At 45.3% G+C, this 27,348-nt stretch overlaps 2 protein-coding genes across 10 annotated transcripts in view; both read left to right on the top strand.

The window, feature by feature from the left end:
* Nucleotides 1-22,747, top strand: part of LOC132019734 (cyclic AMP-dependent transcription factor ATF-7) — an 89,955-nt gene extending 67,208 nt beyond the window's left edge. For 7 of the 9 annotated variants that reach the window (XM_059403247.1, XM_059403250.1, XM_059403252.1 and 4 more), the window contains 8 exons: nucleotides 2,701-2,838; nucleotides 6,247-6,404; nucleotides 7,477-7,576; nucleotides 8,103-8,216; nucleotides 8,823-8,975; nucleotides 11,208-11,405; nucleotides 12,676-12,784; nucleotides 16,404-22,747. In XM_059403247.1, the coding sequence (XP_059259230.1) occupies nucleotides 2,701-2,838; nucleotides 6,247-6,404; nucleotides 7,477-7,576; nucleotides 8,103-8,216; nucleotides 8,823-8,975; nucleotides 11,208-11,405; nucleotides 12,676-12,784; nucleotides 16,404-16,621 (1,188 nt within the window). In that variant the 3' untranslated portion in view covers nucleotides 16,622-22,747. The remainder of the gene's footprint in view (nucleotides 1-2,700; nucleotides 2,839-6,246; nucleotides 6,405-7,476; nucleotides 7,577-8,102; nucleotides 8,217-8,822; nucleotides 8,976-11,207; nucleotides 11,406-12,675; nucleotides 12,785-16,403) is intronic. The other 2 variants (XM_059403249.1, XM_059403246.1) reach the window with 2 other exon arrangements.
* A 3,446-nt stretch (nucleotides 22,748-26,193) lies between these two features.
* Nucleotides 26,194-27,258, top strand: NPFF (neuropeptide FF-amide peptide precursor). The gene is made up of 3 exons (XM_059403286.1): nucleotides 26,194-26,394; nucleotides 26,823-26,944; nucleotides 27,051-27,258. Exons 1-3 carry the CDS (start codon nucleotides 26,293-26,295, stop codon nucleotides 27,166-27,168), a joined length of 342 nt encoding a protein of 113 aa, XP_059259269.1. The 5' UTR covers nucleotides 26,194-26,292; the 3' UTR covers nucleotides 27,169-27,258.
* Nucleotides 27,259-27,348: the final 90 nt, after the last annotated feature.

Below are 27,348 nucleotides of genomic sequence, written 5' to 3'. Positions count from 1 at the left end.
GAGCTAATCAGTCTTCTTACCTGGACTATTGGCATTCAGCCAGCCAATCAACAAATATTTATTACATTTTGACACTTCTTTGTTTCAATATATGTAGCTCTTACTTTCAGGTAGCTTTCTCATGATATTCCAGACATTAAACTTCAAGAAGGGGTTCGTAATGCCTTCCAAAGGAGATCAACTAGGATCATGAAAGGATTAGAAATTGTCACTTTGGAAACTTTTTATAAAAAGAAACTGAGGAAGTTTTGCTTGGAAAAGAGAAGTATTAAAGTGAAAAAAAAATAGTGTTCTTCAAATATGTGAAGAGCTTTCATGTAAAAGAGGGGTTAAACTTACTCTCTCTGGCCCAGGTGTGGAAATAGGACCAGCAGGTAGAAACTATCACGAAGTGTGTGCATTTGTATGTAGGCCACTTTAGTATAGGTATTATAGAGAGGATTAGAATGTTGGAATCCCTTATTCTGAGTTCTTTCTTTCTAAGAGGTAAATCAAGAGAGTTGTGAATTATTATTTTTTTTTCATCCAGCATAAATTGTAATTGTAAGAATGCAAGATAAGGTATCCTTATCACGGACGGTTTCTCTAAGTTCCGTAGCTTCCTTTGAGCTTCTTTTCCTGCTATCTCCCTCAGACTGAAAGAAAACAGGGAAATCCACTGGCTTATATTTGTCGTTCCACTTTCAAACAGCTGGACTAGCCACAGTCTTTTCGTCATTACTTTTCTCCAGAGACTCCAGTCTCTCATCTCTCAATGGCTTCAACCTATGTGGTATAATTTTATTTTATAGCTTCCCTGCCTCATCCCCCAGCCACCATCATTTCTCCTTCTCCCAAGACAAATCAGTCCAGTTGTTTCCACCAGGATGTGAGTGATTTAAAATCAAACTCGTTAGAGGCAAATTCAAGAAAATTAACCTCCCTTTAAAAGTGGGAAGTCTTTTCTACTGCCATTTTAACTCAGTTGACACTCTGGGAGGCCATTCATAGTTGGTCAGGCATTTTTTAACTCATTGAGTATCTTGATATTTCTTCCTGCCTATACAGGGGGTTGGTCTTTACTTCCCCGTGATGAGAACAACAGACTCATTAGAAGATTGTGTCTAGGAATGTTGACTGAGTCTAAAATTTCACTGAACCACAGCTTTTCTGGGAGATGCCTCTAAGGGAGTTTAAACCTGTGGTTCTATTTACTTAGAGGCCTCTCTTTCCCACCACCCTCTGACTTCAGGGATCCCAGAGTTAGCTGAATTGGGCCCAACATCTTCACAATGTAGAAAAAATGAGGGCAGAAATGAAAACATCTTTGCTGTTGTTTACCCCCATCAGATTGGAGAGAAAGAATCATTACCACCATCTCTAACATGGTAGACACCAGATTATCTTCAGTGTGCTCAACTACCAAGATTTCTGGGGATTAAGGTAGGAAGGGAAGAGTTAGAAACAAGCTCGTCTTTGACCAAGAAGCCTAAAATATGGGAAGAATAGAACAAAGGATCTACTTTTTCATGAAACCGGACTGCAGTGCCTGCCCTTCTGTCATGCAATGTCAGGGCCATCCTTTCAGATGGTTTATGGTTCCCTGCAAAGCCATTTACGGCTCCACAGTTTCTGTGAAGTGATTCACCACTGCCAGAAATGTACTCTCTTTTCCTTTCTGGTTTCCTCCAGTCCTGCTTCTGGGACCAAGGTCTAATGTCTTTAACTAATCAAATGACCAGGCTTTCCTTTCCTCATTACCCCAGACCCTAGCTTCCTAACTTCTAGCTTCTAGCACCAGATGCTGGGGTGAAGTCACCATCAAGCATGGGAAGTTCCCTAGAAAAGATCTTTCCTGTCTTGTTTGCAGTACTTCATTAGCTAGTCTGTCTCTGTTTGCTTTTGATACTTGTGTAAACTAGTCCTTCTGGTTGGCAGAAGAAGTGCTCACAGTTCTCTAGTGGCCAGCAGAGCTGTTTGGAAATAGGCAAGCACTGGAGTCAGGAATCATTATACTTTCCTGAAAAATGATACAATTATGATTTAAATGGCATCTCTTTTTTTCTCCTTTCAGGGTCTTTATAAACATTTATAAGTATTTTTTTCCTTTCAGAATCATTAAGTATTCACCCATGGTGAAGCATGCATTATTTCTATTTTACAGTTAGAGAAACCGAAGTTCTGGGGCTCAGTCATTAAGCATCTCCCTTTGGCTTAGGTGATGATCCCAGGGTGCTGGGATCGAGCCCCACATCGGGCTCCCTGCTCAAGTAGGAAGCCTGCTTCTCCCTCTGACTACCACTCCCCCTGCTTGTGTTCCCTCTCTTGTTGTGTCTCTGTCAAATAAATAAATAAAATCTTTAAAAAAAAAAAAAAAGGAAAAGAAAAGAAAAACAGAAGTTCTGAGAAATTGAAATGATATGGCCAGAGTTGTACATAAAACCTAGTTTCCATATTTGTTTGACTTGCAGTTCAGTTCCTTGACCAAAGGCTGAACTTAGAAGTATATTTCCTCGGGGCATTAGACTGCTTCAGTCAGTAGAACATGCAACTTTTGATCTCAGGATTGTGAGTTCAATCCCTACATTGGGTGTGGAGCCTACTTAATAATTTAAAAAAAAAAAAAAAGGAAAAGAGAGTATATTTCCTCATCTTTGAACTGGAAAGATTTTTGATTCAGTTCAACTGGGGTTGAACTTTGTTTATTTGTCTCTTTAACAGGCTGCTGCTGGGCCCCTTGACATGTCTTTGCCTTCCACACCAGACATCAAAATCAAAGAAGAAGAGCCAGTGGAGGTAGACTCATCCCCACCTGATAGCCCTGCCTCTAGTCCCTGTTCCCCACCACTCAAAGAAAAGGTAAATTCTCTACCAAGGATTATCCCAGGGATGCCTGGGTGGCTCTGTCAGTTGAGCATCCAACTCTTGGTTTTGGTTCAGGTCATGATCTCAGAGTTGTGGGATCAAGTCCCGTGTCTGGCTCTGCACTCAGTGGGGAGTCTGCTTCAGATTCTCTCTCCTTCCCCCTTTGTTCCTCCCCCTGCTCATTTACATGGGTGTGCTCTCTCTCTAAAATAAAAAATAATCTTAAAAAAAAAAAAGAATTATTCCAAGTGTTAATTGATAGGTAGATTAAGTTTTGATTCATTACTTGTATAAATAGTATGTGACACAGGATTGATTATATTTAAATAATGCTCATTATTTAGAAGATTTGTATAAATTACACCTATTCTCTGACCCAGTAGTTCCACTTCTGAGTCTATATGGAAGTGAAATTAGTATATAAAAAGTGTATAAGAGGGACGCCTGGGTGGTTCAGTCGGTTAAGCAGCTGCCTTTGGCTCAGGTCGGATCCCAGCGTCCTGGGATCGAGTCTCACATCGGGCTCCTTGCTCGGCAGGGAGCCTGCTTCTCCCTCTGCCTCTGCCTGTCTGCCTGTGCTCGCTTGCTCTCTCTCTGATAAATAAATAAAAAATCTTAAAAAAAAAAAAGTGTATAAGAATGCTCATAACAGTTATATTCATTATAGTAAAAAAACCGAAGTATTCCAAATGTCCATCAATAAGAGAATGAATAAATAAGCTGTGATATATTTCTAAAATGGAATAGTAGGGGTGCCTGAGTGGCTCAGTCAGTTAAGCATCTGACTCTTGGTTTCAGCTCATCATGATCTCAGGGTCATGAAGTCAAGCCCCACATCGGGCTCCATGCCGGACTTGGAGCCTGCTTAAGATTGTCTCTCTCCATCACTCTTTGCCCTTTGCCTCCCACAGCCCCCCCCTTCAAAAATAAATAAATGAAATATAATGGATAATACCACATGGCATTAAAAAAGAATGAACTAATGATATACACAGCAGTGTAGGTAAATCCTACAAATGTTATATTGAACAACAACAAAATTCAGACACAAATTACACACATGACTCCATTTACATCAGGTTCAAGAAGAGGCAAAACTGTTTGATGATAGAACTCAAAGTAAATGTTTAACTTTCATGAGGGAAGATGTGGATTTGGAAGGGATACCTTCTGGGGTGCTGGAAATGGGTTCTGTCTTGATTTGACATATATGAAGTCATTTAGTTAGATGACTAACTACATCTAACTAAATGACTTTAGTTAATCATTTAGATTAATATACTTTATGTATATTGTAATTCTATTATTCTGGGGTTTTTTGGAGGGGGGTTGCTTCTTGTTTTGTTTTGTTTTGTTTTGTTTTAAGAGAGGGAGAGAGAGGGGCGCCTGGGTGGCTCAGTGGGTTAAGCCTCTACCTTCGGCTCAGGTCATGATCCCAGGGGCCTGGGATCGAGTCCCGCATAGGGCTCTCTGCTCAGCAGGGAGCCTGCTTCTCCTCATCTCTCTGTCTGTCTCTCTGCCTATTTGTGATCTCTCTCTCTGTCAAATAAATAAATAAAATCTTTAAAAAAAAAAAAAAAAAAAAGAGAGAGGGAGAGAGAGGAGTGGGGAAGGACAGATGGAGAGAGAGAATCCCAGGCAGGTTCCATGCCCAGTGTGGAGCCTGACATGGGGCTCAATCTCATGACCCTGAGATCGTTATCTGACCTGAACTGAAATCAGGAGTCGGCCACCCAACCAACTGCACCACACAGGCACCCCTGTACTTAAGTTACTAAGTGGGAAAGAAAAATTATGTAATTCGTAAACTGGACATTAGGGGCGCCTGGGTGGCTCAGTGGGTTAAGCCTCTGCCTTTGGCTCGGGTCATGATCCCAGGGTCCGGGGATCGAGCCCACATCGGGCTCTGCTCAGCAGAAAGCCTGCTTCCCCCCACCCCCCGCCTGCCTCTCTGCCTACTTGTGCTCTCTCTCTCTCTGTCAAGTAAATAAATAATCTTTTTTTAAAAACTGGACATTAGGGGCACCTGGGTGGCTCAGTGGGTTAAGCCGCTGCCTTCGGCTCAGGTCATGATCTCAGGGTCCTGGGATCGAGTCCCGCATCGGGCTCTCTGCTCAGCAGGGAGCCTGCTTCCTTCTCTCTCTCTGCCTGCCTCTCAGTGTATTTGTGATTTCTCTCTGTCAAATAAATAAATAAAATCTTTAAAAAAAAAAAAAAACTGGACATTAAATGATTTTGGAAAAAAATCTTCTTAGAAGGAAGTCTTCTAGTGACTCAAAGAGAAAATCTATTAGAATTCTGAGTATTATTTTTTTACACTTGATCTTAGCCAAAAGGCCGAGAAGCGATTGAGTATTATTTTTTTTAAAGGAAACTTTCTATGAGGTAATGTTTTTTATAAATTTATTGAAATACAGTATACACACAAAACGCATGAATTATGAGTATATAGCTCACTGAATTTTCATGAAGTTTACAGCCTGTGTAACCAGCACCCAGATATTATCAGAACCTCAGAAGCCCACTCATGCCTTTTTCCAGTCCCTACTCTCTACCAGGGGTTATTAATTTTAATGTCCACTGTGGTTAGAACATCTGTACCTCCTTTTACCTCCCTCCAAATTTGGTTTGATAACTTCCCCAACCTACCTCCTCCCTAAACATTGCAACTGTCCCTCCCCCCTCCCCTTTTCATTAGCAACCAGGTCCTAAAGATTGTCTGGAGCTGTGTGAAGGCCAGTGTGGCCACTAGCAACTAAGGTCCCAAACAAATTAACGGTGGGAAGTGGTTTGTTTTATTACGACATGACCATTAAATTCAAACTTCCATAGTCTTTTCCTCCATAGTTTTTTTTAAAGGCTATGTGCGGGGGGCAGGTGCGGGGGCACCTGGCTGGCTCAGTAGAGCATGCAATTCTTGATCCCAGGGTCGTGAGTTCAAGCCCCACACTGGGCATGGAGGCTACTTAAAAAGGTAGGGGGCATATGTCTGTAGGAGATATTGGGTTGCCTTATCACAGTGTTACACCCTGTCTTTTCTCATTAGAGATTGGAGGACACTCAGGCATCTGATTTGGAACAAGAGTGAAAGATTATTACAGTCCTTGGAACTTACATAGCACTACAGTGCTTCTATAAAGATTTCAAGTGATTTTCAACTCTTAATCTCATTTATATAGCATTCATCCCTGAAAGGGATATAGCCAGAGAGCCTTAACTCAGCATTCCTGTTGAGTGGGCGAGTGAAGTATGGATCCATGATCATGGTAGAGTGATGGCATGATTTACATGAGTCACTGTGGTGCTCTTTCCAGTAAATTTGTACTACATTTAACCAGCTACATATTTTCCTATAAGCAGTCCCTTATAGCATTCTGTGTTCTGTTGGTCTCTTCTCCTCAGGAGGTGGCCCCAAAGCCTGTCGTGATCTCTACCCCAACACCTACCATCGTGCGTCCTGGCTCCTTGCCTCTCCACTTGGGCTATGATCCACTTCACCCAACCCTTCCCTCCCCAACTTCCGTCATCACACAGGCTCCACCATCCAACAGGCAACTGGGGTAAGTAAAGCAGGGAGAAACAGTGAAGCCTGAACCCTTTTGTACTTGGTAAAAAAAAAAAAAAACGGGGACTGTTTTTCAACACTCAAAACGAGTCAGTGAGATTGTATCTCAAAATAAAATATCCCCCCATAACCAGAAATCTCCTTCACGTTATTAGTAAGCAAGCAGGTATTTATTTGGGAATAATACTGCCTTAATTTAGAGGTTTAATACTTCTTTGATCTGAAAGAAGAATCTTTAAAACTTTAGGAAGTTATTCATAGTGGTGGAAAGCCACACAGGAAAGTAAATTTAGTTCTTGGCCTCAATCTGTATAAGTTTTGGGGGGCATTACTGAATGACAGGCTGAAACCCATTAAGTCATCTTTTTTGAGTCTGGTGTTCCCATTAGTCTGGGGCTCTTGGTCTTTGCTGCCCCTAATTTTGTTTGTCTGTCTGTCTGTATTCCTGGCGTGGTCCATACATATTTCCTAATGAGATGACTTGAGCTCCTGTCCCCAGGTACCCATGGGTTAAGAGGTTTTTGTCAGGATTTAGCCTCTTAAAGCTTATTGTTCTCTGGACCCACTAGGAAAAATACAAAGTGACATCTTTTGGGGCTAAGATAGAGCAGTCTTACAAAAAATAAAGCAAAACAAAGACAAAAACAAAAACCAAAAAACTTACCTGGCAAGAGAAGCTTACTCATGTTTGGCTATCATATGACGTAATTCAGCTTTGCAAAATGACAACTTTCATCCATGTCCTGGCTAAGGCAAGACAGAATTTATACATGCCAGTGGTAGGGATGTTTTGTTGTTCTGACATCTTAATAGGATTAGCTTCCCACCAGTTTGAGTTCAGTGGTGTTTGCTTAATTTGCAAGGTGTAAAGATCTTACCATTTCTGTCTGTCTGAAAGGTAAGTAGCATTCACTGGTTTTTCCTTCTTCAGGAGGGTGTCAAGGTTTTATAGTGTTGCCCTGTAGCTTCCATAACTAGAGAAGCATGGGCAATTGCTATAATTATAGGAGGAGGATCTATAGACAGAAGGGTCTGTGTGATGAGCATTTCACTTCATGTTTCCTCAGGTCTCCCACTGGCTCCCTCCCTCTCGTCATGCATCTTGCTAATGGACAGACCATGCCTGTGCTGCCAGGGCCTCCAGTACAGATGCCTTCTGTTATATCGGTGAGCTCTGTAGTTGGGGCAGCCAGCCCTACCAACACACTAATCCCTCGCTTCCACCTGAAAGCTCATAAACACACATGAGCCCCAGGGAGACATGGGCTCTGGTCTGCATTAGTTGAGCGTGGCAGCCTGCCTAAACTCTTTGCTAACCTCTGCCAATCCAGCAAGCACTGTGGAACACTAGACAAAGACTCATCTGGACAATTGGCTCCTGGTCTAGGAATTGATCTTGCCAGCCTGCTGATTGGTTGATTTCACTTGGCACTTAGCGCCTCCCACATTACCCACCACTTGATCCTCAAGATACAGCCCCAGCCATTCCCATAGAAATTGTCACAGCACTGAAGGATTAGATTCCCTACCATGTGGTACTCCATGGGGAAAGGTGTTTCCCAGGCTGTCCCTCTATGCCCTATGGACAGGCTGCACAGAACAGGCCAGTCTCCAAAGCACTTCATTTTGGAAAGCTGTTGCCCCCAACTAGTATTATATTCCCTTCTGGTTTTTCCTCCTCCTCTTGATCCAGCTGGCCAGACCTGTGTCTATGGTGCCCAACATTCCTGGTATCCCTGGCCCACCAGTTAACAGCAGTGGTTCCATTTCTCCCTCTGGCCACCCTATGCCATCAGAAGCCAAGATGGTGAGTACATCCCAGCTTGGGGCAGTGTTGGCCCTTTTAAAAAAAGTGTTATCAGCTAGGTTTTTCGAGTGAGCCAGGCAGAGAAACCTGGGGCTTGCAAAGCTAAAGATACCCTGTGGTGGGGTCTGGAGAAGAAAAGACCCTGATTCATGACTGTCTCCTCTCTTCCACCTTTAGAGCCTGGTACATAGACCATGGCAGTGAAAAGAAGCAGCACAGATTGTTTGGAGTGGAATGCTTGCTGTTTCAGTTCCAGGGTGACAGATGGAGGGTGGACGAGTGGGCAGGAGAGCTGGCCAAGAGGTGAATAGCTGCGTAACCAGCACCTGGCTGGGTTCCAGAAGAGAGCTTTCATCTGGACTCTATTACTTCAACAGCCCCCACCCTCCAACTGTGCCCAGGATGGTAGCCAAGGAACAGGGTAGGCATGGTAGGGATCCAGGTGCACATTTTCCCTGTCATTTTCTTTTAATTCCTCTGTTAAGGGCAAATTGGCATGGAAATTTTAGTGATCTGTAAGGTCAGTATTAAAATCTAAGCCCACTTTTCTCACCCTTGATAGAATCTCACCCCTGGCAAGCTGTTTTTTATTGTTGTTCCCTACAGAGACTAAAAGCCACCCTGACCCACCAGGTCTCCTCAATCAATGGTGGGTGTGGAATGGTGGTAGGTACTGCCAGCACCATGGTGACAGCCCGCCCTGAGCAGAGCCAGATCCTCATCCAGCACCCGGATGCCCCGTCCCCTGCCCAGCCACAGGTCAGTTGGGCCCTTGGACGGGGGAACCCACTGTGTCACCATTACTTTATGGCACGTCTGTTTTGCGAGGAGTAAAAAAATTATAGAAGAGCGGGTTTCAGTCGGGGCATCTTCTTGCGCTTCGGTTCTTGTTAACAGTTTGACAGTAGCAAGACACACCAGGCTTTACCCACTCTTCTGTTGTATTTACATCAGACTGGCAGGAGAAGGCAGAGCTGGCACAGAGGAGGTCTCAGTTTTTGGTCTTTGTTTTTTTTCTATATGTGAATGACGTATCTGCAGAACCCTCTGAAGTGTGACAGAACCTGACTCAAACCACTTTTTGCACCAAAGGAGGCTCCCCTAGTCGCTTTCCCATGAGTTAAGTCTTACAAAAAATAAACAAAGCAAAACAAAGACAAAAACAAAAACCAAAAAACTTACCTGATTAAGTTTTGTGGCCAAAATTGGGTAATAACAATATATGAATAAAACGTGATGTCACGGTACTAAGATGGCTCAGTAAACAGACATAATAAAACACATTTTCCTTATCAGTTTAGTCCCTTTCTATCGCAGAGCAATGAAAGGAGTGGTGCCATTTATATGCCCTATTCTTTTCCCAGGGAAGCCTCAGTTTTAATAAGTTTCTTTGACAACTGAATAGGCCTTAGTTTTTGTAGTATCTGCGCTGGACAGGTGACAACAACCTGAGATGGGTTTCTAGAATGACATCTTTGTCCAGCCCCTTTTTCTGATGTCACCACCTGCTTCGTCAGTTACCACCACATGTCCTAACATTTAATGTCCATATGCCACCTTAAAGCTTGGCCAACAGCAAAAGCCTTCATTTGAGTTTTCTTATTGGAAACTAAGCTTGCCGTCCCTCCTGTAACCCCTTCCAATGCCAGTCCCTGGAGATGGTGAAGCCACAGCCACCTTGCCTGAGTTGTGCTGCTGTCCCTCATAAGAAAATGATGGGAGGAAAAAAAAAAAAAGACTTTCTTTTTAGTTACTGCTGATTCCTTTCTTCCTCATTCTTCCCTTCTTTCTCTTGGTGTTCTTTTACCTCTCTTCCCTGCGTGAGAGAATAGGAACCTACCGTTTCCTTTCTCCATCCTCCTAAAACACCAGTCTTTCATGTGCTCCGTTGAGCTCAGGACAAAGAGAAAATTGAAAATCTCAAGAGAATTAGTATAAACTTCCCATATTACAGTGCGAAGCAGTGACCCAAGGCCTCCAGCTCATTAAATTGAGTTTTAAATTTCTTTGCCATTTTTTCTTTTGGGAGAGATAATATTAGTGTAAATAAATAAAATTATTTCTTGATTATCTATATTAATGGGGAACATGAATTAGTAGGGCCTGAAGTGGAATAAGATTCTGTTTTTTATAAGCTCACGCTTAGTCTCATGCAACTGATGTGAGCTCTGTCCCTTGGGAACTACTAATACAGATGTGCTCTAATAGCAGCAGGTCCCGGAAGAATTTATTTTTGGCATTGTTTTACATTATACAGTTTCTTTTATACAGAGGGCTGACCTTCCTACATTTTAATTTTGCCGGTTATTAGAAAGTTGGTCTATCTTTTCTGAACACATACCAGCTAATAGAAAGGGAAGACGATCCAGAAGTACTTTAGTGACAGAGGACATCAGCTTAAAGTTTCAAGACAAAAGGCAGTCCTAGATCTCCAGTATGTAAAGGGATTCAAAATGGGTTTTTGTTTAAGAAAAAACAGAACAAACAAGGGGGAAGGGTGGTTGCTGAGGATGATTAATAACTGACTGTAAATAAGAACGTACTAATTCATATCTCTCCATGATAGCTAGTATCTCACCCATAGTAAAGTCTTTTCTCCTCTTCTGAAACTTGTTGTTTGTATATATTGCTTGTCCAAATCAAGTATCTTTATTCCAGTCTCCCTAAAAATTCCCCAGGCACCCACCCCTCATTATAGTTTCCCCACCTACAAGATTCCCTATTGTTATGAAACAAAAAGTGATGCTCGCCTCATCTTATCTGTCTGTCTCAGAAATAGTCAGTTTTCACCTGAGCTGTGGTCTAAGTATGGGGCTGAGAAGTCTGGAAGGAAAGGGGGAGGCAGAGAGAAGAGAAACTCAGGGACATGGTGATGAGACTTGCTGTGGTTACGGAGACTGATACGCCCTCTGCCAGATCTCTACCTGACATCAGGTTGAATTTGGAAAGGGTTTACGTTCCCTTCAAGTAACTCCTCTTCCTGGGCCCCAGGTCTCACCAGCCCAGCCCACTCCTAGTACGGGAGGGCGGCGGCGACGCACAGTGGATGAAGATCCTGATGAAAGGCGGCAGCGGTTCCTGGAGCGCAACCGGGCTGCAGCCTCCCGCTGCCGTCAAAAGCGGAAGCTCTGGGTGTCCTCCCTTGAGAAGAAGGCGGAGGAGCTCACTTCTCAGAACATTCAGCTGAGTGTGAGTGGGTCCTGGGTGATTATTGGGATTGAGGAATCTGGGAAGTGAGATGGAATCAGAAAAAAGTGAAACAGTATAAAAGAAGACGATGATTCTTTAAATTAGGACAGTTCCAGAAGCTGTGCCAGGAAGAATGCCGAAAGAGACTCTTACCAGTCAAAATTGAAATCTCTTCCCCAGGGGTTGAAAAAGACTCACCATCTATTCCTAAACCTTTGCTAGAGTCTGAATCACCCACAGACCCATTTAGATGGAGGCAATGGGTACTCTTTTGGGTATTAGTCAAATCCAGCTGGGGTCATGAAGCACCCAAAGGAAAATGTATTTGCCCCAGATAATGCAGCTTAATGAAAGAAGGGAAACCACACAAGCACAAATAGAAGAATTATAATCCAGATATTTTCTTGAATATTATTTTTCCTTCTTTTGATTACTTACTAAGATTTCATTGCAAAGGTGTATGAATATATTTATGTATATAACATATGTATACCTACATGCACACACAAGTGTATAGAACAAAACCAAAGTTCCTCTTCAGTATATCTTTCCCAGTCTGATTTTTTCCTGATGAGTTTGGTGTGTACCTACCAGACATAATATGTATTTCTAACTATTTTTTTCACTTATACTTTTTGTGGGATAGTCAGGGAGGGACTGTGTATTTGTTCTAACATGTAACTGGGTTGATAATATCTCTGGAGACCTGGCCATGTGTCTAGAGGATCTTCATTTATTTAATAGCTCTATGGTAGTATGTTCTGTAGTGTGGTTATATTATAAGATACGGATATTTACAATGTTTCTAATTTTTTGCCAGAACAGCAATGCTATAGTTAACATTGTGTGCACTTGAGTAGGTAGTTTTGTTAAACAGATTCCTGGAAGTAGGCTTTCTTAGAGGACATATGCATTATTAATTCTGGTATGATTATGTTTATCCTAAGTAGGAATAATGTGTCCATTATGAATCCCCACTTTTCATTATAAGCAGCTCCGGTCACTGAACTCATGACTGGTCCTGAGCTGTCTGAAGCCTTACGGGATGAGGAGTCTCCCAGATTCAGGGGAAAAAATCCAGACAGCATTCTGTCCTCACCGTGGGGACAGCCATGGGGGTACAACATGAGTAGGTAGTTGTTAGTAGGTAGAGTGTGCATTTTCTTTTTTCTTTTTTTTTTTTTAAAGATTTTATTTATTTATTTGACAGACAGAGATCATAGGTAGGAGTGTGCATTTTCTTGATTTGTTTTCTTCCCTCCCTCTTCAGAACGAAGTCACGTTGCTACGGAATGAGGTGGCTCAGTTGAAACAGCTACTGTTAGCTCACAAAGACTGCCCGGTTACTGCACTACAGAAAAAGACCCAAGGCTATTTGGGTAAGTGGCTCACAACCTAAGCAAGGTTAGTCAGTCAATAAACTGCATGTACCCAGTGTCTCAACTATTTATAGTTTGATAATACCATTCTGAATGTTCTGGAGGGATCCACACTGATGGGTGAAGCAGCCTTTCTGGACCAGCCAGTCCTAAAAAATAATTTTGTTTCCAGAACCATATAGAGTTATCCTAATTATCTATCATAGTTCGAGATAAAGGATGGCAATATTTATCAGGTGCCTGTGTTGTGTTAGGCACTCTACCATCTGCTCTGTTCTCTCATGAAATAGATATCGCCTCCATTTATACACAAGCAAACCACAGAATAGTCATGTACCTGAAGTTACACAGTTGGTGAAATAGCAGAGCCAAGATTTCCATCTAGGTCTTTCTTATTCCAAAGACACTATCTTGGCCTCAAGAGAGTATAAACAACAGATGATACATTGGCATTTGTTAAGCCTTGTGCTCTGGGGGTATATTTTATCTTTCCAGTGATGGACCAATGGTAGTTTTAGTTTGTAACCTGTGTGCACACATAAAATAGTGCTAGAAAGAGATGGTCATAGAGTCATGCTCGGGACAGGCACAGTCCTGAAATTAAAATTACTGTGAATAATTTGCTTGTGGACAGTGAATGCTAATAATTCATTTTCCTGTACAAATTTAATAAATTCCTAGAGATTTTGGCTGTCAAATTTTGATGTATTGAATTATTTTTCCACTAGCTGTCTTTATCATTTCAGAGATGCGTTCCCATAGAAAAAGAGTAACCACATCACTCATTTTAAACATCTCTATTTAAATTTTAATTTTAATATGTACTTCAGGATACATTCATTCATTAAGCAGATACTGATTGAGCCTCTTCTGTGCAGGCACTGTTTTATATGCTGAGGATATAATAGGAAACCAAATAGATTTGATTAAAATCCCTGCCCTTGAGGGGCTTATATTTTAGTAGGTGAGACGGACAATAAGCAAGATAAATAGGTACAATATATGGTCTATTAGATAAGAGTAAAGGCTTGGAAGAAAAAACAGGAAAGAGGAATATGAAATGTCGGCAGCAGGGTTGAAATTCTAGATGAGGTAACTTTTGAATAAAGACTTTAAGGAAGGGAGGGAGCTGGCTGTGCATTTATATGGGTGAAAACGTACTGCTAAAGGGCAGAAGAGCAAATGCAGAGGCCCAAAGTGGGAGTGCATGTGGCACATTCCGGGAACATCAAGGGGGCTAGTGTGGCTGGATTGGAGAAAACCGGGGATGGAGAGTAGTTGGAGATGAAGTAGGGGAGCTAACGGGAATATTTTCATATAGGGCCTCATTGGTCCTTGTGAGGACCTTGGCTTTTACTCGACGTAGGGGGTTGGGGGAGAACCATTTGAGGGTTTTTAGAATAGAAGTGACATGACTGATCTGACTTAGGTTTGAACAAAACCACTCTGTTAGAGAGTGCAGAGCTGCCCCGGCAGGAGCAGGCAGTCTGTGTAAGAGTCTGTGGCAGTCACACGAGCAAGCGGTGGTGGAGCTTTGGGCCAGGAGGGTGGTAGAGAAAGTGCTGAGAAGGGACTGAATTCAGGGTGTATTTTGAAGTTAGAGTGACGGGGCCTGATGACGGGCCAGACGGAGTAGAATAGACGAGAAAAGAATCAAAAGCTGCACCCAAGTTTTTGGCCTGAGCAACTGCAAGAGTGGAGTTGCCATTTGTGGAAGTAGAGGAAAGTGTAGAAGCAAGTGGATGAGGAGGTGTAGCTTCAGCTCAGAGTTGGACAAGCTGGGCTTGCAGGTGTGGGTGTCAAGTGGAGGCTGGTTGTGTGGTCCTGCGGTTCAGAGGGTAGGCTGCAGGTACGGCTTTGGGAGTCAGCAGCATGTAGTTCGTTTTTAAAGCTACAAAACCAGATTGAAAGAGCACAGCCAGAAAGAGAGAGGTAGTTGCAGGATCAAGCTCTGGGGTACTCCAACATTTAGAGGTCAGAGAAAGGAGAAGAAACCTACAAATGAGGCAGAATGAGCCTCCCAGAAGGCAGGAGGAAGATAAGGTGAGTCGTGAGTGTGGCATTCTGGAAACCAGGAAAAGGAGGTGTTTCCAGAAGTTTAGTGATCAGCATTTCAGATCCTTTTGATGGGGTAAAGAAGGCAAGGACTGAGTATTCATCAGTATGAAGTCTGTATACAGTAAGTTTTCTGCCCAGTCCCTTCAAGAACTTTTGAGAGGCAGGAATCCATTAAAGTACTTGTTTGTTACAGCAAAGATATATCTGGTTCCTGCTGTGTGGTGTAGACACTGTGGTAGGTATTTGACGCAGGCCAGTGACACACTGTACCTCTGAGAGGTTCAGAGTTCTGAGGAGATGCTCGTGTCAGCCTGTGAATAAGGTAAGCACAGCTAGCCCAGTCAGTGAGCCCCTGGAGTGGGAGCTTCCTGAAGACAGGGCTCCTGTTTCAGTCAGCACATACCACAGTGCTGGCACATGCAAGATGCTCAATCAGACAACGAATAAATGAGTGCACTCTGAAAGGACCGGCCACAAGATAGCGAATGTCATGAGCGCAACAAAGAAGGCTTCACAGAGGAGGTTATTTATATCTGAATCCTGAAAGGGGACCCAGACATTCACCAGGAGAGAATAAAAAATACAACTATTGGTCGTTGGCCCTTATTTATTCCACACATCTCTGTTGAAGCAGCTGTGGAGGCTCTGATGTTTCACAAAATCTGACTGCAGAGCCACATGGAGTTGCCTCTGCGTGCAGCTCAGATATTTGTGGTTGTGAGTAAGATGTTATCATGACTTTAGGTGAGGTGGCATAGCCTGTAATAAATGTTTTCAGTCATTAATGCCTAGCTGATTGACAGGAGGATCCAGCAGGTGTGTTTGTAGTTTGTCGTAGTAACTGGACTTGGCCAACGACTGGTGGGTCGTTCATAACCACACCTGAGTGTAGCTTGATATTTATCAGGCTTACCTGTGGGGCAAGTGCATGCTAAAGGAACATAAAAAAATAATGGAGGGGCGTCTGGGTGGCTCAGTGTGTTAAGCTTCTGCCTTTGGCTCAGGTCATGATTCCAGGGTCCTGGGATCAAGCCCCGCATTGGGCTCCCTGCTTGGCAGGGAGCTTGCTTCCCCCTCTCTCTGCCTGCCTCTGCCTACTTGTGCTTTCTCTCTCTGTCAAATAAGTAAATAAAATATTTTTTTAAAAAATGGAATGATTAAATTCCTGTGGGAGTTAATCAAAGAGGATAGCTTAAAAAAGGGGGGGGGGTCTATTTTAAATCACCTTTCAAGACTGAAGGGCATGAATAAAAGGAAGAGTGTTCCAGTAGGGGTGATGAACCACACAAAGACATAGAAGCCAGACAGTGTAATTAACATGCTGGGGGGTTACTCTAGTGAGATAGATAAATTAATTTGGACCTAGTTCTTGTGTCCCTTCGTAGAACTTCCCATTTCCTAGCCACTTTGTGGCTTAGAAGCTAAGATTCTGGGAAGGTTGCCCCCCAGAATGATGGGCTTCCTTTGCTTGGGACTCCTTTAGAATTATGGCACAAGGTGATCCTGCTCGTTTCCCCATTCTAACTACTTGCTGTCTGCTCTTTGTCTTCCTTCCTGGCAGAAAGCCCCAAGGAAAGCTCAGAACCAACGGGTTCTCCGGCCCCTGTGATTCAACACAGCTCAGCAACAGCCCCTAGCAATGGCCTCAGTGTTCGCTCTGCGGCTGAAGCTGTAGCCACCTCGGTCCTCACTCAGATGGCCAGCCAAAGGACAGAACTGAGCATGCCGATACAGTCGCATGTGATCATGACCCCACAGTCCCAGTCTGCGGGCAGATGATGCCTCCCCTGGTGGAGAGGTCCCCAGCCAGAGCTCGCCCGCCCAAGAGCCAAGAGAGATGTCATCTTATCGCCTCCCATCTGCCTTGGACATGGCAATATGGGGGGAAGATTGTGTGTTGTGAGTAACGGACAGATGTGGGGCTTTTCAGCCACATGGTCATGTACATTGACACCTGTACTAGGAACCTCCCAGCCCCAGAGCCACATAGATTATCCCCTAAGGGGGCAGTTTCTAATGTACCCACAGCCAAAGGCCTTTCCAGATGGTCCGAACAACCACCCCTGCCCGTGCATGTGTACCTGTCTCTCTCAACACTAACCCTTGCACTTCTAGGTTTTGGGTTTCTCGGTTCCCTCTCTTCCCACTAAGCCATGACTATTACCTTCCTGATCCTTAGCAGCACGCCACTTCTGCTAGGTAGAGGGAGGCCAGTGTTGATGGCAGGTCACCCCCTAGCCCGCCCCAGCCACCCAGTGGGCTCAGGATTTTGTCTCCCATTAGCTGCTTATTTTATCCCTTTACCCTCTTCCTGAAGTCTAGTTCAAACATTCACTTATGGTGAATGTAAAATTACCCTTGATGTATGAATTAGCAGTATTTTTCAGCTCTTCCATAAAATTTAGTCCTTCTCCCTACCTGCCACCAAAAAAACCCCAGAAACAAAACAAACAAAAAACAACAACAACAAAACAAAGCAGAAAGAAACAAAGCTGCAAGAATTCTAGTCGTTTTTTAGCTATTTCCAGATCTGTTTGGGTACCCCCTTTTGTGTCTTTTGAGTTTTCTCAGCCTACTGCTGGGGCCTTTTCCACCTCCTGCTAAGCCTTGGAAAGATCATCTTGTGGCCTTATTAGCTCTTCTCGTTAGTGAAAAGGGAAAGTGCCCCGGGTGTGACTGGCTGATCCCCCCACTTCCACAGTCCACCCTCCTGCAGTGACCATTAGGGCAAGCAGGAACAGGAGAGTTCGAAGCTCATTCTATCAGGTTAGTGGATTGATTCTTAATGTCTTACAAGAGTTTACTGGCCAAAGCATATATAACTCCTTTCGGTCGTCCATCTGCTCCTGTCTCTCCCTTTTTGTTCCCCTGCCTGGGTCACTGCCTCAGTCTCTCTTTAGGCACAGCCCTCTGGAGCTGTTGTGTGGGGCACTCTTGCACTCCCTTCCTTCTCCCATCTCCCAGCCCCACCCCGAGGTCGTCTTTTCCAAGCTACGCTCTTCTATTCACAAGTGTCCCTCACCCTGGATCTCCCTTCTCCCGTTCACCAGGCTCCTAGGCTAGCTGCTAGGTCTCTCTGCTCCTGTAATATTTCTTCAGCTCTCCTCTGCTTTCTGATCCCTAGGTTCAATGTGTCCCCGGGGTCCTGAGTGGGCTTTCTTGAGGGTAAGGTAGGCTGGGAAGAGGCAGGAGAGAGGAGGTGCTGTACTGATCTCAGCAGAAGAGCCCTGCTCTGTGGAGATCTGGTGTGCCTGGGAAGTTGGTGACTATTGCTCTCAGCCATTCTTACTGTAAGGAGTTAGGTTACAAGGGGAGAAATTCATCCCTCTTGTCCCTCTTTCTTCCCCGTTAAGACTTCTCATCTTCCTTTGGCTCTGAACTATGCAATTTCTACCAGGGCCATAGGAAGCAGTCCAAAGCCAGAGGCCTGTGGATAGATAGGTCAGCTTTAATAGCCTGTCAGTATGAATCTCTTCCAGTTGTCCCAGAGCCACCTTTTGCCATCTGGCCAAGCCAAGAATGTCCTTTTCTCCCTCTCTCCTACCTCCATCTTAAATTTGCATACAGAATAACTGCCAGCTTCCTTTCTTAGTCTGTCTTCCAAAATTGGCTGTCATCAGGAAATGTGAAACATTCTAAGCTACCAGGTTCCCATCTTCTCAGAGTGATAACACTGGTGAGGCAGTCAGAGGACATATTCTGTTGTGTCTGTTTTTCATTTTCCCTCCTGCTTTTCAGAGCCGGTGCTGAACAAGACACACCTGGTGAAGAGAAAGGAGAGAAAACATGGTTTTCTCATCCTCTACCCATCCGCCCCAGGACCCAACAGGAACAGCCCCTGAGGTGACTCAGTCTAGCAAATGGCACGGCAGATGGTCAGGACGCCAGCTACCACCTCCGGGGACTCCATTTGCCTTTAACAGTTCACAGCCATAACTTGTACTCAGGACTTTTCCTTTAGACGGCTGCGCCCTGGTACTTTCTTCTGCTTTAGTTGTGTTTCATTTTTTATTTTCTTGATTTCCTACCAGGAGCCTTGCCCTAAAGGTTGACTGAGTTTATGGCTCCCAAGGAGCCTTTGTAAGACCCATGGCTATTTTTCTTCCCCCTTTAGTCAAGTGTTTTTCAAGTGAAGAATCCGTTTGTCACTGCACACATGCCCTGCCTTACTGCTTGGCCTTGGAGGAAGTTTGAGTCCTAGCTGTCTGTCCCTGTGTAGGAAAGCTAATTTATTTAGAGGGTCTTATTTAATTTCTTAGTCCCCATGTCTCATTCTCTTGAGTCCTTATTTCATTTTCATTGGTAGGAAGTTACTGGGGACCTAAATAAGGGGCTTTGCCAGAACCTTAGTAGTAAAGCAGTAGGAAGGGGAGGGGCAGGACAGAACCCCCCAGATAGCTCTTTAGTTGGTCCGTGGCCTCACTAAGAAGACAGAGCAGTTGCTTATCCTGAGACTCTGTCATAGTTAAGGGGAATGTCACTTATCTTGTCATTGATGCCAGCCTTGTGGCCAGTCTCCCTGCCCTTTGCCCTCCTGACTCATCTGGACCAGAACCAAACATGGAGGATGTCACTTAGCCCTTCCTAATGACCATGGCTTTTCTAGGGGCCTACGGAAAGACACTTTCTGAAAGGAGCTGGGAGTATGGATGCCTTGGGACTCTTCTGAGTGAACACAAGGCTCAGGCCTCCCACCTCACCCCAGAGACACAGTTGGTAGATAACCAAGGCCATAGAGAAATGTACTAGACCAGGTAGTCTGCTCTGCAGACTTTTGCCCTTTCAGCTTGCTCAGAGTTGAAAAGTCTGGGAAAGCTTCCCTCAACAGCTAGAGAGAGCTAGAAAAATAGGCCCTCCCTTACTTACTCTTTCCCTGTTGGTTGTACACCCCAAATCTGGCTTCTTTCAGCCTCCACTCCTCTCCTTGGCCCTAAGCACTAGACCATACACTCCTGGTAGTGGTAAACAAGGAGATGTCCTCACTGAACCTCATTCACCTTGTTGCCTTCCCTGTGCCTGTTCTATTATACTTGGCTTCTATCCTGATTCACTGCCCTCTGGCACCACCCATCCTGGTCGACAGGGTACTTAGCCATAACCATGCCCTGTCTATAGCCTGAACCACCAAGCAGTTACCAAAATATTCCTCCTGTGGTTTCTGAGGCTCCCCTGCTGCACACTGAGAGGCTCCTTTAAAGGTGCTAGCCCTGAGACCACCCTTTCCCCAAAACCTCCCCCTTTTTCTCATGACTTCCTTCCCACCCCCAAATCATTATTTTTCATTAATATTGTACATTGTATACACAGGAAGGAAATGTATTCCTTTTTTTTCCTTTAATTTCATAACCAGTCCATTTAGAATCCAGTCCTCCTAGTTATATCACGTATGCCTTTGTTGATATGCTCTTTCTGCTTTCTTTAGACTTTTGTTTGACAGGGGCAGAGGGAGGAACAGGACAGGTGAGGATCCTAAGGCAGATTAGAGGAGCTCCCATCCTACTTCAGCCTCCCACAACCCTAAACATCCCACTCATAGTATGGAACTGATTTCTCTCTGTTCGTGTTTGCACACATGTATGCACACAGAGACATAAATCCCCACCCAAGGCCCCTGAGTGGTAACCCAGCAGGAATGAGCATCAGCTGCTAGCCACCATTCCCACCCTCTGTTAGCAGGTCATTTGTCGCTCTTTGGGGCAAAATGCTATCCCAGATTGAGAAGAGGCTAGGGAGAGTAGGGCAGGTGAAGGCAGCCATGTCCTCTGTAGATGCAGGTTTGTGCTGTAGCTGCTAGGGTTGATTTTATTTTTTTAATGGCGGGCTGGTATCTCACCACCACTAGCTACTGGCGAGTGCAATTTTAGCTGTAAGAAATGGCTATGAGCACTAGTTTTATTGACTTTCCCTTGGGTGGTAGTTTTCAGGATATAATCCAGGACGAGGAGCATCAGCAGCACCAGCATCTGGGAGCTTGTTAGACACCACATTTGGGCCCCACCACAGACCTATTGAATTGGGAACTCAGGCTGGACGCTAACATGCACTCCCCGTGATTCTAGTGCACACTAATGTGTGAGAACCATTGCCTTAGAGGCAAGTTGGGACATCCTTGTAGGGTGTCAGGATATTTTAAGTACCATCCTCTGCCTTAGCACTAACACATTTTTCCATTTCCTCCCGTCCCTCTCTCCACCCCCATTAGAACAACAACCACGTCATTCATCTCAGAATCTAGGTTTGTCTTCCTTCTACTTCCTCCTCAAACCTGTCCTGCCTTGGTCTGGACAAGAATTGTCCCATATTCGCTTGCAGACTGGTCACTCCACATTCTTTGTTACAGGAAGGACCAGCTGGAGCTCTAGCTGTCCTGTACACACAAACACACACACACGCACGCACACACGCACATCTACACACCCCTTTCCGGCAGGGAGATGAGCCTCCAGCCCCAACAGTGGAGGCTGCTGCCTCCGGACATAGTATCTGTTGAAAGCAAGCCATGCGTATCTATGGTTATAGCTCTCTTCATCTGTATATCTTTGACATGTAGCAGCACCTCTCCATCTCACCAAGGAGCTCGACTCTGGGTCTGGGTCTCCCCCAGTCCCCAGTGGTGGACTTTGACATGTGGGAGGATGTAGTGCTACAGGCTGTTTTGTTACAAAACTGTCTTGTCCCCTTTCCCTGCCACCCAACTCAGCATGATCCCTGTGAGCGGGCTCTCACAATCTCCTGGGACTGGCTGAGGCAGAGGCTTCACTCTATTCTCCCTCCCCCTCCCCTCTCCTATCCCCCTTTCCACCCAGCAGTTATCCCCACCCCCTCTATGCCTTCTCCCGCTCCCCCTCGCCCTGACATATATTGTGCCTTATTTATGCTGCAAATATAACATTAAACTATCGAGAGAACCACTGTTCTGTCTAATGCTTCAGTACTCTCATATTCGAGTCCCGTTGGCCACTCTTGCTGGGAATTCATCGGGCTTTCATGTTTATGCTCTTCCTTGCTCTCCTATATCTGAGGACAGAAGGAGCAGGGATTCTTATCCCTCTTTTTTATGCAGGGAAGACACAGCCTAAAGAAGGTAGGTGGTTCATATAAATTATAGAACACGAAAGAAGGTACTGAGACCAGGGGTCAGATCTGTGCACTACCCTGGGAACAGGGTCCTTGGCATCATGGGAGCCTCACGGCTAAACTCATGGGCTTTATGTGGATAGGGGAAGGTAGTGTGTGTGAAGGCAAGCGGCCTCTTCCCTTTTAGTGTTTTGTCCCCTCCTTCCCAACAATAAAAATAAAAACAAACCCTACTCTCAGGAAGTTTTGACATGACTGGGGGAGCGCACACATAGAAAGGGAAGCTTTCCAAAGATTCTATCGGTTCTGTGGATGTGGGGAAGAGCTTGTTCTGTAAATGAGGGATGGAGCTTGTTTGGAAACGGGTAAAAGTCACAAGGAGAACAAGTAGTGGTCAGGAACTATGGTGAGGGATAGGGCAATCTGTGTATCCCTAGATAATTAGCACAAGTGAGAAGAGTGAGCCAGGCTAAAAAACTTGGCCAGGAGGTAGCAGGTGCTTCTGAGGATTTCCCAGTAGAAGAGGAGTGATACGAGAGCTGTTTGTGGTTGGTGTTTGGAATAATTGACACAAGCAGGGAGATTGTGTCTCCAGACTGGAAAGGTAGTGGTGATCTTCCCTGTGTTGTGGTCAGGAGCACATGGGGTTACGGAGAAGGGTAAGAAAGTAAGTTGCTGAGAGCCAAATACCAAAGCCAAGATGGAGACATTTTGAAAGGAGACTGAAGGTAGCGCGGAGCTGTTTCCCAAGTTGTAGAAGAATTAAGCCATTGCCCCTACAGGCCTTTTTGTTTCCTTGCACTTCACTTTATCACACTTTGAAGACTCTGTATGTTTGTGTGTGTGGTTGGTTGGTTTTGGGGTTTTGTTCTTTGTTTTTACAAATTAAAGGTACAAGACTTTAGTGGAGGAAGTAACTATAGTTGTGGAAATAGCAAGAGAACTAGATTTAGAAGTAGAACCTGAAGGTGGGACTGACTGAATTTCTGCAGTCTCATGATAAAAGTTGAACAATTGAGTTGCTTTTTGTGGATGAGCAAAGAAAGTGGTTTCTTGAGAAGGAATGTGAAGACTGTAGGAATGACAAAGGACTTAGAATATTACAGGGGTGCCTGGCTGGCTCAGTCAGGAGAGCACACGACTCTTGATCTCATAGTTGGGAGTTCCAGCCCCACACTGGGTATAGAGATGACTTAAAATCTTTAAAAAAAAATTTTTTTTTAATTAGAATATTACAGAAACTTACCTGATAAAGCAGCAGCTGAGTGTAAGAGGTTTGGCTCCGTTTTGAAAATTCTATGGGGAAAAACTGTCTAAACAGTATCTATCACACACTACAGAGAAATCGTTTGTGAAAGGAAGAGCCAATCAATGTAGCAAACTTCATTGTCACTTTAAAGAAATTGCCACAGCCACCCCACCCTTCAGCAACCACCAGTCTAGCAGTGAGCAACATCAAGGCCAGACCCTCCACCAGTGAAAGACCGACTTACAGGGTGCCTGGCTGGCTCAGTCGGTAGAGTGTGGGACTCTCAATCTCAGGGTCTTGACTCTTGAATTCAGCCTGAGTTCAAACTCCACGTTCGGTGCAGAGCTTACTTGAAAAAAAATTTTTTAAATAACAATCATATTTAAGCAATATTTTATTTTAAGATTTTATTCGAGCGCAAGTGATAGAGAGCACAGGTGGCGTGGCGGGAGGGATAGAGGAAGCAGCAGACTCCCCACTGAGCAGGGAGCCAGATGCGGGTGGGACTCCATTGCAGTACACCCAAATCATGATCTGAGCCAAAGGCAGATGCTTAATTAACGAAGACTGAGCCACACAGGCACCCCTAAGCAAATTTTTAAATTAAGGCATACACATTGTTTTATTTTGTTTTTCAGATATAATGGTATTGCACACTTAATAGGCTGCGGTGTAGTGTAAACATAACTTTTATATGCACTGGGAAACAAAAAAAATTCATTTGACTCCCAGTGCGTTACTTGCTTTATTGTGGTGATCTGGCAGCAGTATCTCCAAGGTGTGCCTATGTCTGCCACGGGAGAGAGCAGTCCCCTCCCTTCTAGACATAGGAAGTTAGCTAGACCGGACCCTTGCTGAATTGAGCCTCAGCTCAGGTCCACTTGTAATTGATGATCAGAGATACTAGGAGAGTCAGGGTTGTGAACATTTATTAGCTGCTCTATGCTAGATGGAACACGAGACACTTCGTATTCAGTAAGTCATTCACTTTTTGCAACAACCTCTTGATAACAGGAGTAGTTGCCTCATTTAAGATGAACTGAGGTTTCGGTTAAGACATTTGCCAAGGCACATAGTAAAGTGTAGGAGCTGGGGTGGAAACCACTCCAAGCCCAGAGCCACTCTGCAGTCCCGAAGCCCACACCCCCTCACAGCCCTGCTCCTCTGGACTGCTGTCAGGAAAGTACAGAGAAGGATCTTGATGTGGCATAGGATCCATTTCCCACAGAAAAACCCATGGACTGGATCATCCCTTTTAAGAAGCAGTGAAATGCCAGGATGTAGTGATGAGGACCGCCAGGTTCTGTGCTTGGGACCAGCTGGGGGACAAAGCATACAGAAGGGTTAACCCTAGCTTAGGCCAAATTATCTAAAACATCCAGATGAACCTGCTCTATTCTACCTCCTCAAAATTAAGAATTGGTTTCTAGATGCCCTTAAGACTGAAGAGTGGGGGGCGCCTGGGTGGCTCAGTGGATTAGGCCGCTGCCTTCGGCTCAGGTCATGATCTCAGGGTCCTGGGATCGAGTCCCGCATCGGGCTCTCTGCTCAGCAGGGAGCCTGCTTCCCTCTCTCTCTCTCTCTCTGGCTGCCTCTCTGTCTACTTGTGATTTCTCTCTGTCAAATAAATAAATCTTTAAAAAAAAAAAAAAAGACTGAAGAGTGGAAGAGGGACATCTGTCTTTAGATACATGGAAGGCTTGCACATATGAAAGATGTGCAGTGTTCTGTAACTTCATGGAAGCCAGCTTGGTTCTCAGGTAAACCTGCTTGATCACGGTCTCAGGAGACGCCAAGTTCACTGGAACTCGTGTATGCAGGGGCAGCACTGCTAACACTTTTGAGGACACTTGCTCTGTGCCAGATCCTGTGCTGGGTGGATTACAAGAATTATCTCAAATAATGCTCACCCTAGAAAGTAGTTCCTTTCAATGTTGCCATGTTTTAGGTGAAGAAACTGCAGTTTAGAGAGCTTGCTTGCCCAAGACTGATGCACAGGCTCTTGGCACCATGGCCCCTCTCCAGCATAGATAGGCTGGAGAGCCACACTGGGGTCGGGAGGCCAGGCAGTGATGCTCAGGAAGGGATTCTAAGGTCAGAAGGAAAAGTGAACCAGATAACTTTAAAGGACTCCTGAGGAAAAACGATTTTTTTCCTAAAAAGGCAGGATTCTTGTCACCTGCCCTCACAGGTCGGAGCCAGGTGACTAGAAGGAGGTGAACAAAACCAAATACCAACCCTAGTATCCTGCCCCTGCCTTTCGGGGATCCCTTAGAGTCAGGGCGGTAGGAACCTCCATCTACGTAGCCTCACCCCTCAGAGAGCAGAAAGGAAATGGCCGGCCCTGACAGTGTCAAGCTGTGGCCACAGGGTGGCAGCAGAGTGCTTCAGCTGTGAAGGATGGCGGCAGACGCCCAGGTGAGGCAGAGCCTGAGTGGGGCTCCCCCATGAGCATGGGGCTTGTGACCATTGATGGGGAGTAATCCCCACTTTCTGTGGGCTCTGAAACCTTTTAGTCTCCTGTATCCCACTTTACTATCCACAGGCAAATGTCAGAGGAGTGCCTCCATTTTTATCCCCCCAAAGGGCACATAGGCAAGGGGATGAAGGGGCTGGATGACCCCAGCAGCAGCCATAGTCACAAGAGGGACCAGGCTGGGTCACCTGGCTCACTCTAACCCTGGCTCTTCCCTCCTTTCCTCTGTTCTAAGACATAGTGCCTAGACCTTCTTGACAAGACTTCCTTTATGCTTTTAGTCTCAAGTTAGCAAAGCGAGGAGGTGATCGATTGGAACTCTGGAAACTGTTGAGGAATTAGGGGTTCTTGAAGGCCCCCTAGGGCCTGGCTCTGACAAAGCATTTGCAATTAATGATGCTTCTTGAGCTTTGGAGACAGAATTTATGCATCTAATAAAGTCTATAACTCCAGCCTTAGGGGCTGGGGGCTGGAGGCTGGGAGCAAGAAGTCCCAGAGGTGCCATGGGAGGGGCTCCCAGGCGGCTCCTGATGGAGCAGTACATTTCCCTTGCCTGCTCTAGATTGCCCCTCAGGCTGCCGCGGGGTGGGGGGCCGGGCCACTGCAGGTATAAGAAGCGGGTATGGCTCCAAGAAGGCAGATGGCAGCATGGAGCCCAGGCGGGCCGCAGTGCTGCTGATGGTGCTGCTACTAACAGACGGAGGCTGTGCTGGAGGACCAGACGACGGAGGTGAAAACCAGATCTTCATGGTAAGTTACTGCCCTAGCCCCATGTCACAATTTTTCTTTCTTTTTATTTTTAAAAAGATTTTATTTGGCGAGAAGGTGAGTGAGAAGAGGGGCAGAGGGCAGGGAGAGAATCTCCAGCAGGCTCCAAAAGATGCAGAGCCCGATGGGAGGCTTGATCCCACCACCCTGAGATCACGACCTGAGCCAAAATCAAGAGTGGGGCACTTAACAGACTGTGTCACCTAGACACCTCCCCCTGCTCCCCCACTGTCACCATTTTTCTATCTCAGCTTGAGACTTGTGCTCTCAGTTCAAATACTCTGGCTGCCAGGGTCTTCAGTGGGTCCTCAGCCTCCTACAACGTGCCTCTGAGTCTCTCCTTTCCCCATGTGACCTAAAATGTCCAAAGCCTTTGCTCATCTTCCCTCCCCAATGCCCCTGTACCACAGGAGGAAGACAGCGGAGCCTACCCACTGCAGGAGGTCCAAACCCCCGGGTCACTCTTGCGCTCCCTGCTCCAGGCCATGCAGAGACCTGGCCGGAGCCCAGCCTTTCTGTTCCAGCCCCAGAGGTGAGTCTGAGAGAGACAAGGTCCAGGCCTGAGCCAAACAGGTGGGTGGGGGCTGGAGGAGGGAGGGGCTGAAAGGACCTACAGTTGAAGATGGATTTCTCCCAAGGTTTGACAGAAACGCCCGGGGCTCTTGGAGCAGCGAACAGCTGAGTCCCCGAGCCCGGGAGGGGCTCAGCTCCCCCTTCTGGAGTCTGGCTGCCCCTCAGCGCTTTGGGAAGAAGTGACCTGTCATCCCTTGATATGTATGCATGCGAGGCTCCCAACTACAAGGGCCAGGCCTCCCCTCCTCCCCTAATAAAGCTGTGGCTTCTGAATCCATGTGTCTGTCTGTCTAAGACTTGAAAGGGCAGCAAGAGAGCCCCAGGGCCAGGGCCACAGCCCCTCCATCTCTGTCAAATCAAGCT

This window comes from Mustela nigripes, chromosome 6 (genome assembly GCF_022355385.1).
Source record: "Mustela nigripes isolate SB6536 chromosome 6, MUSNIG.SB6536, whole genome shotgun sequence".
NCBI classification, from domain to species: domain Eukaryota; kingdom Metazoa; phylum Chordata; class Mammalia; order Carnivora; family Mustelidae; genus Mustela; species Mustela nigripes.
Note: the sequence above shows the minus strand (reverse complement) of the source record. Positions and strands in the feature narration are given on the sequence as shown.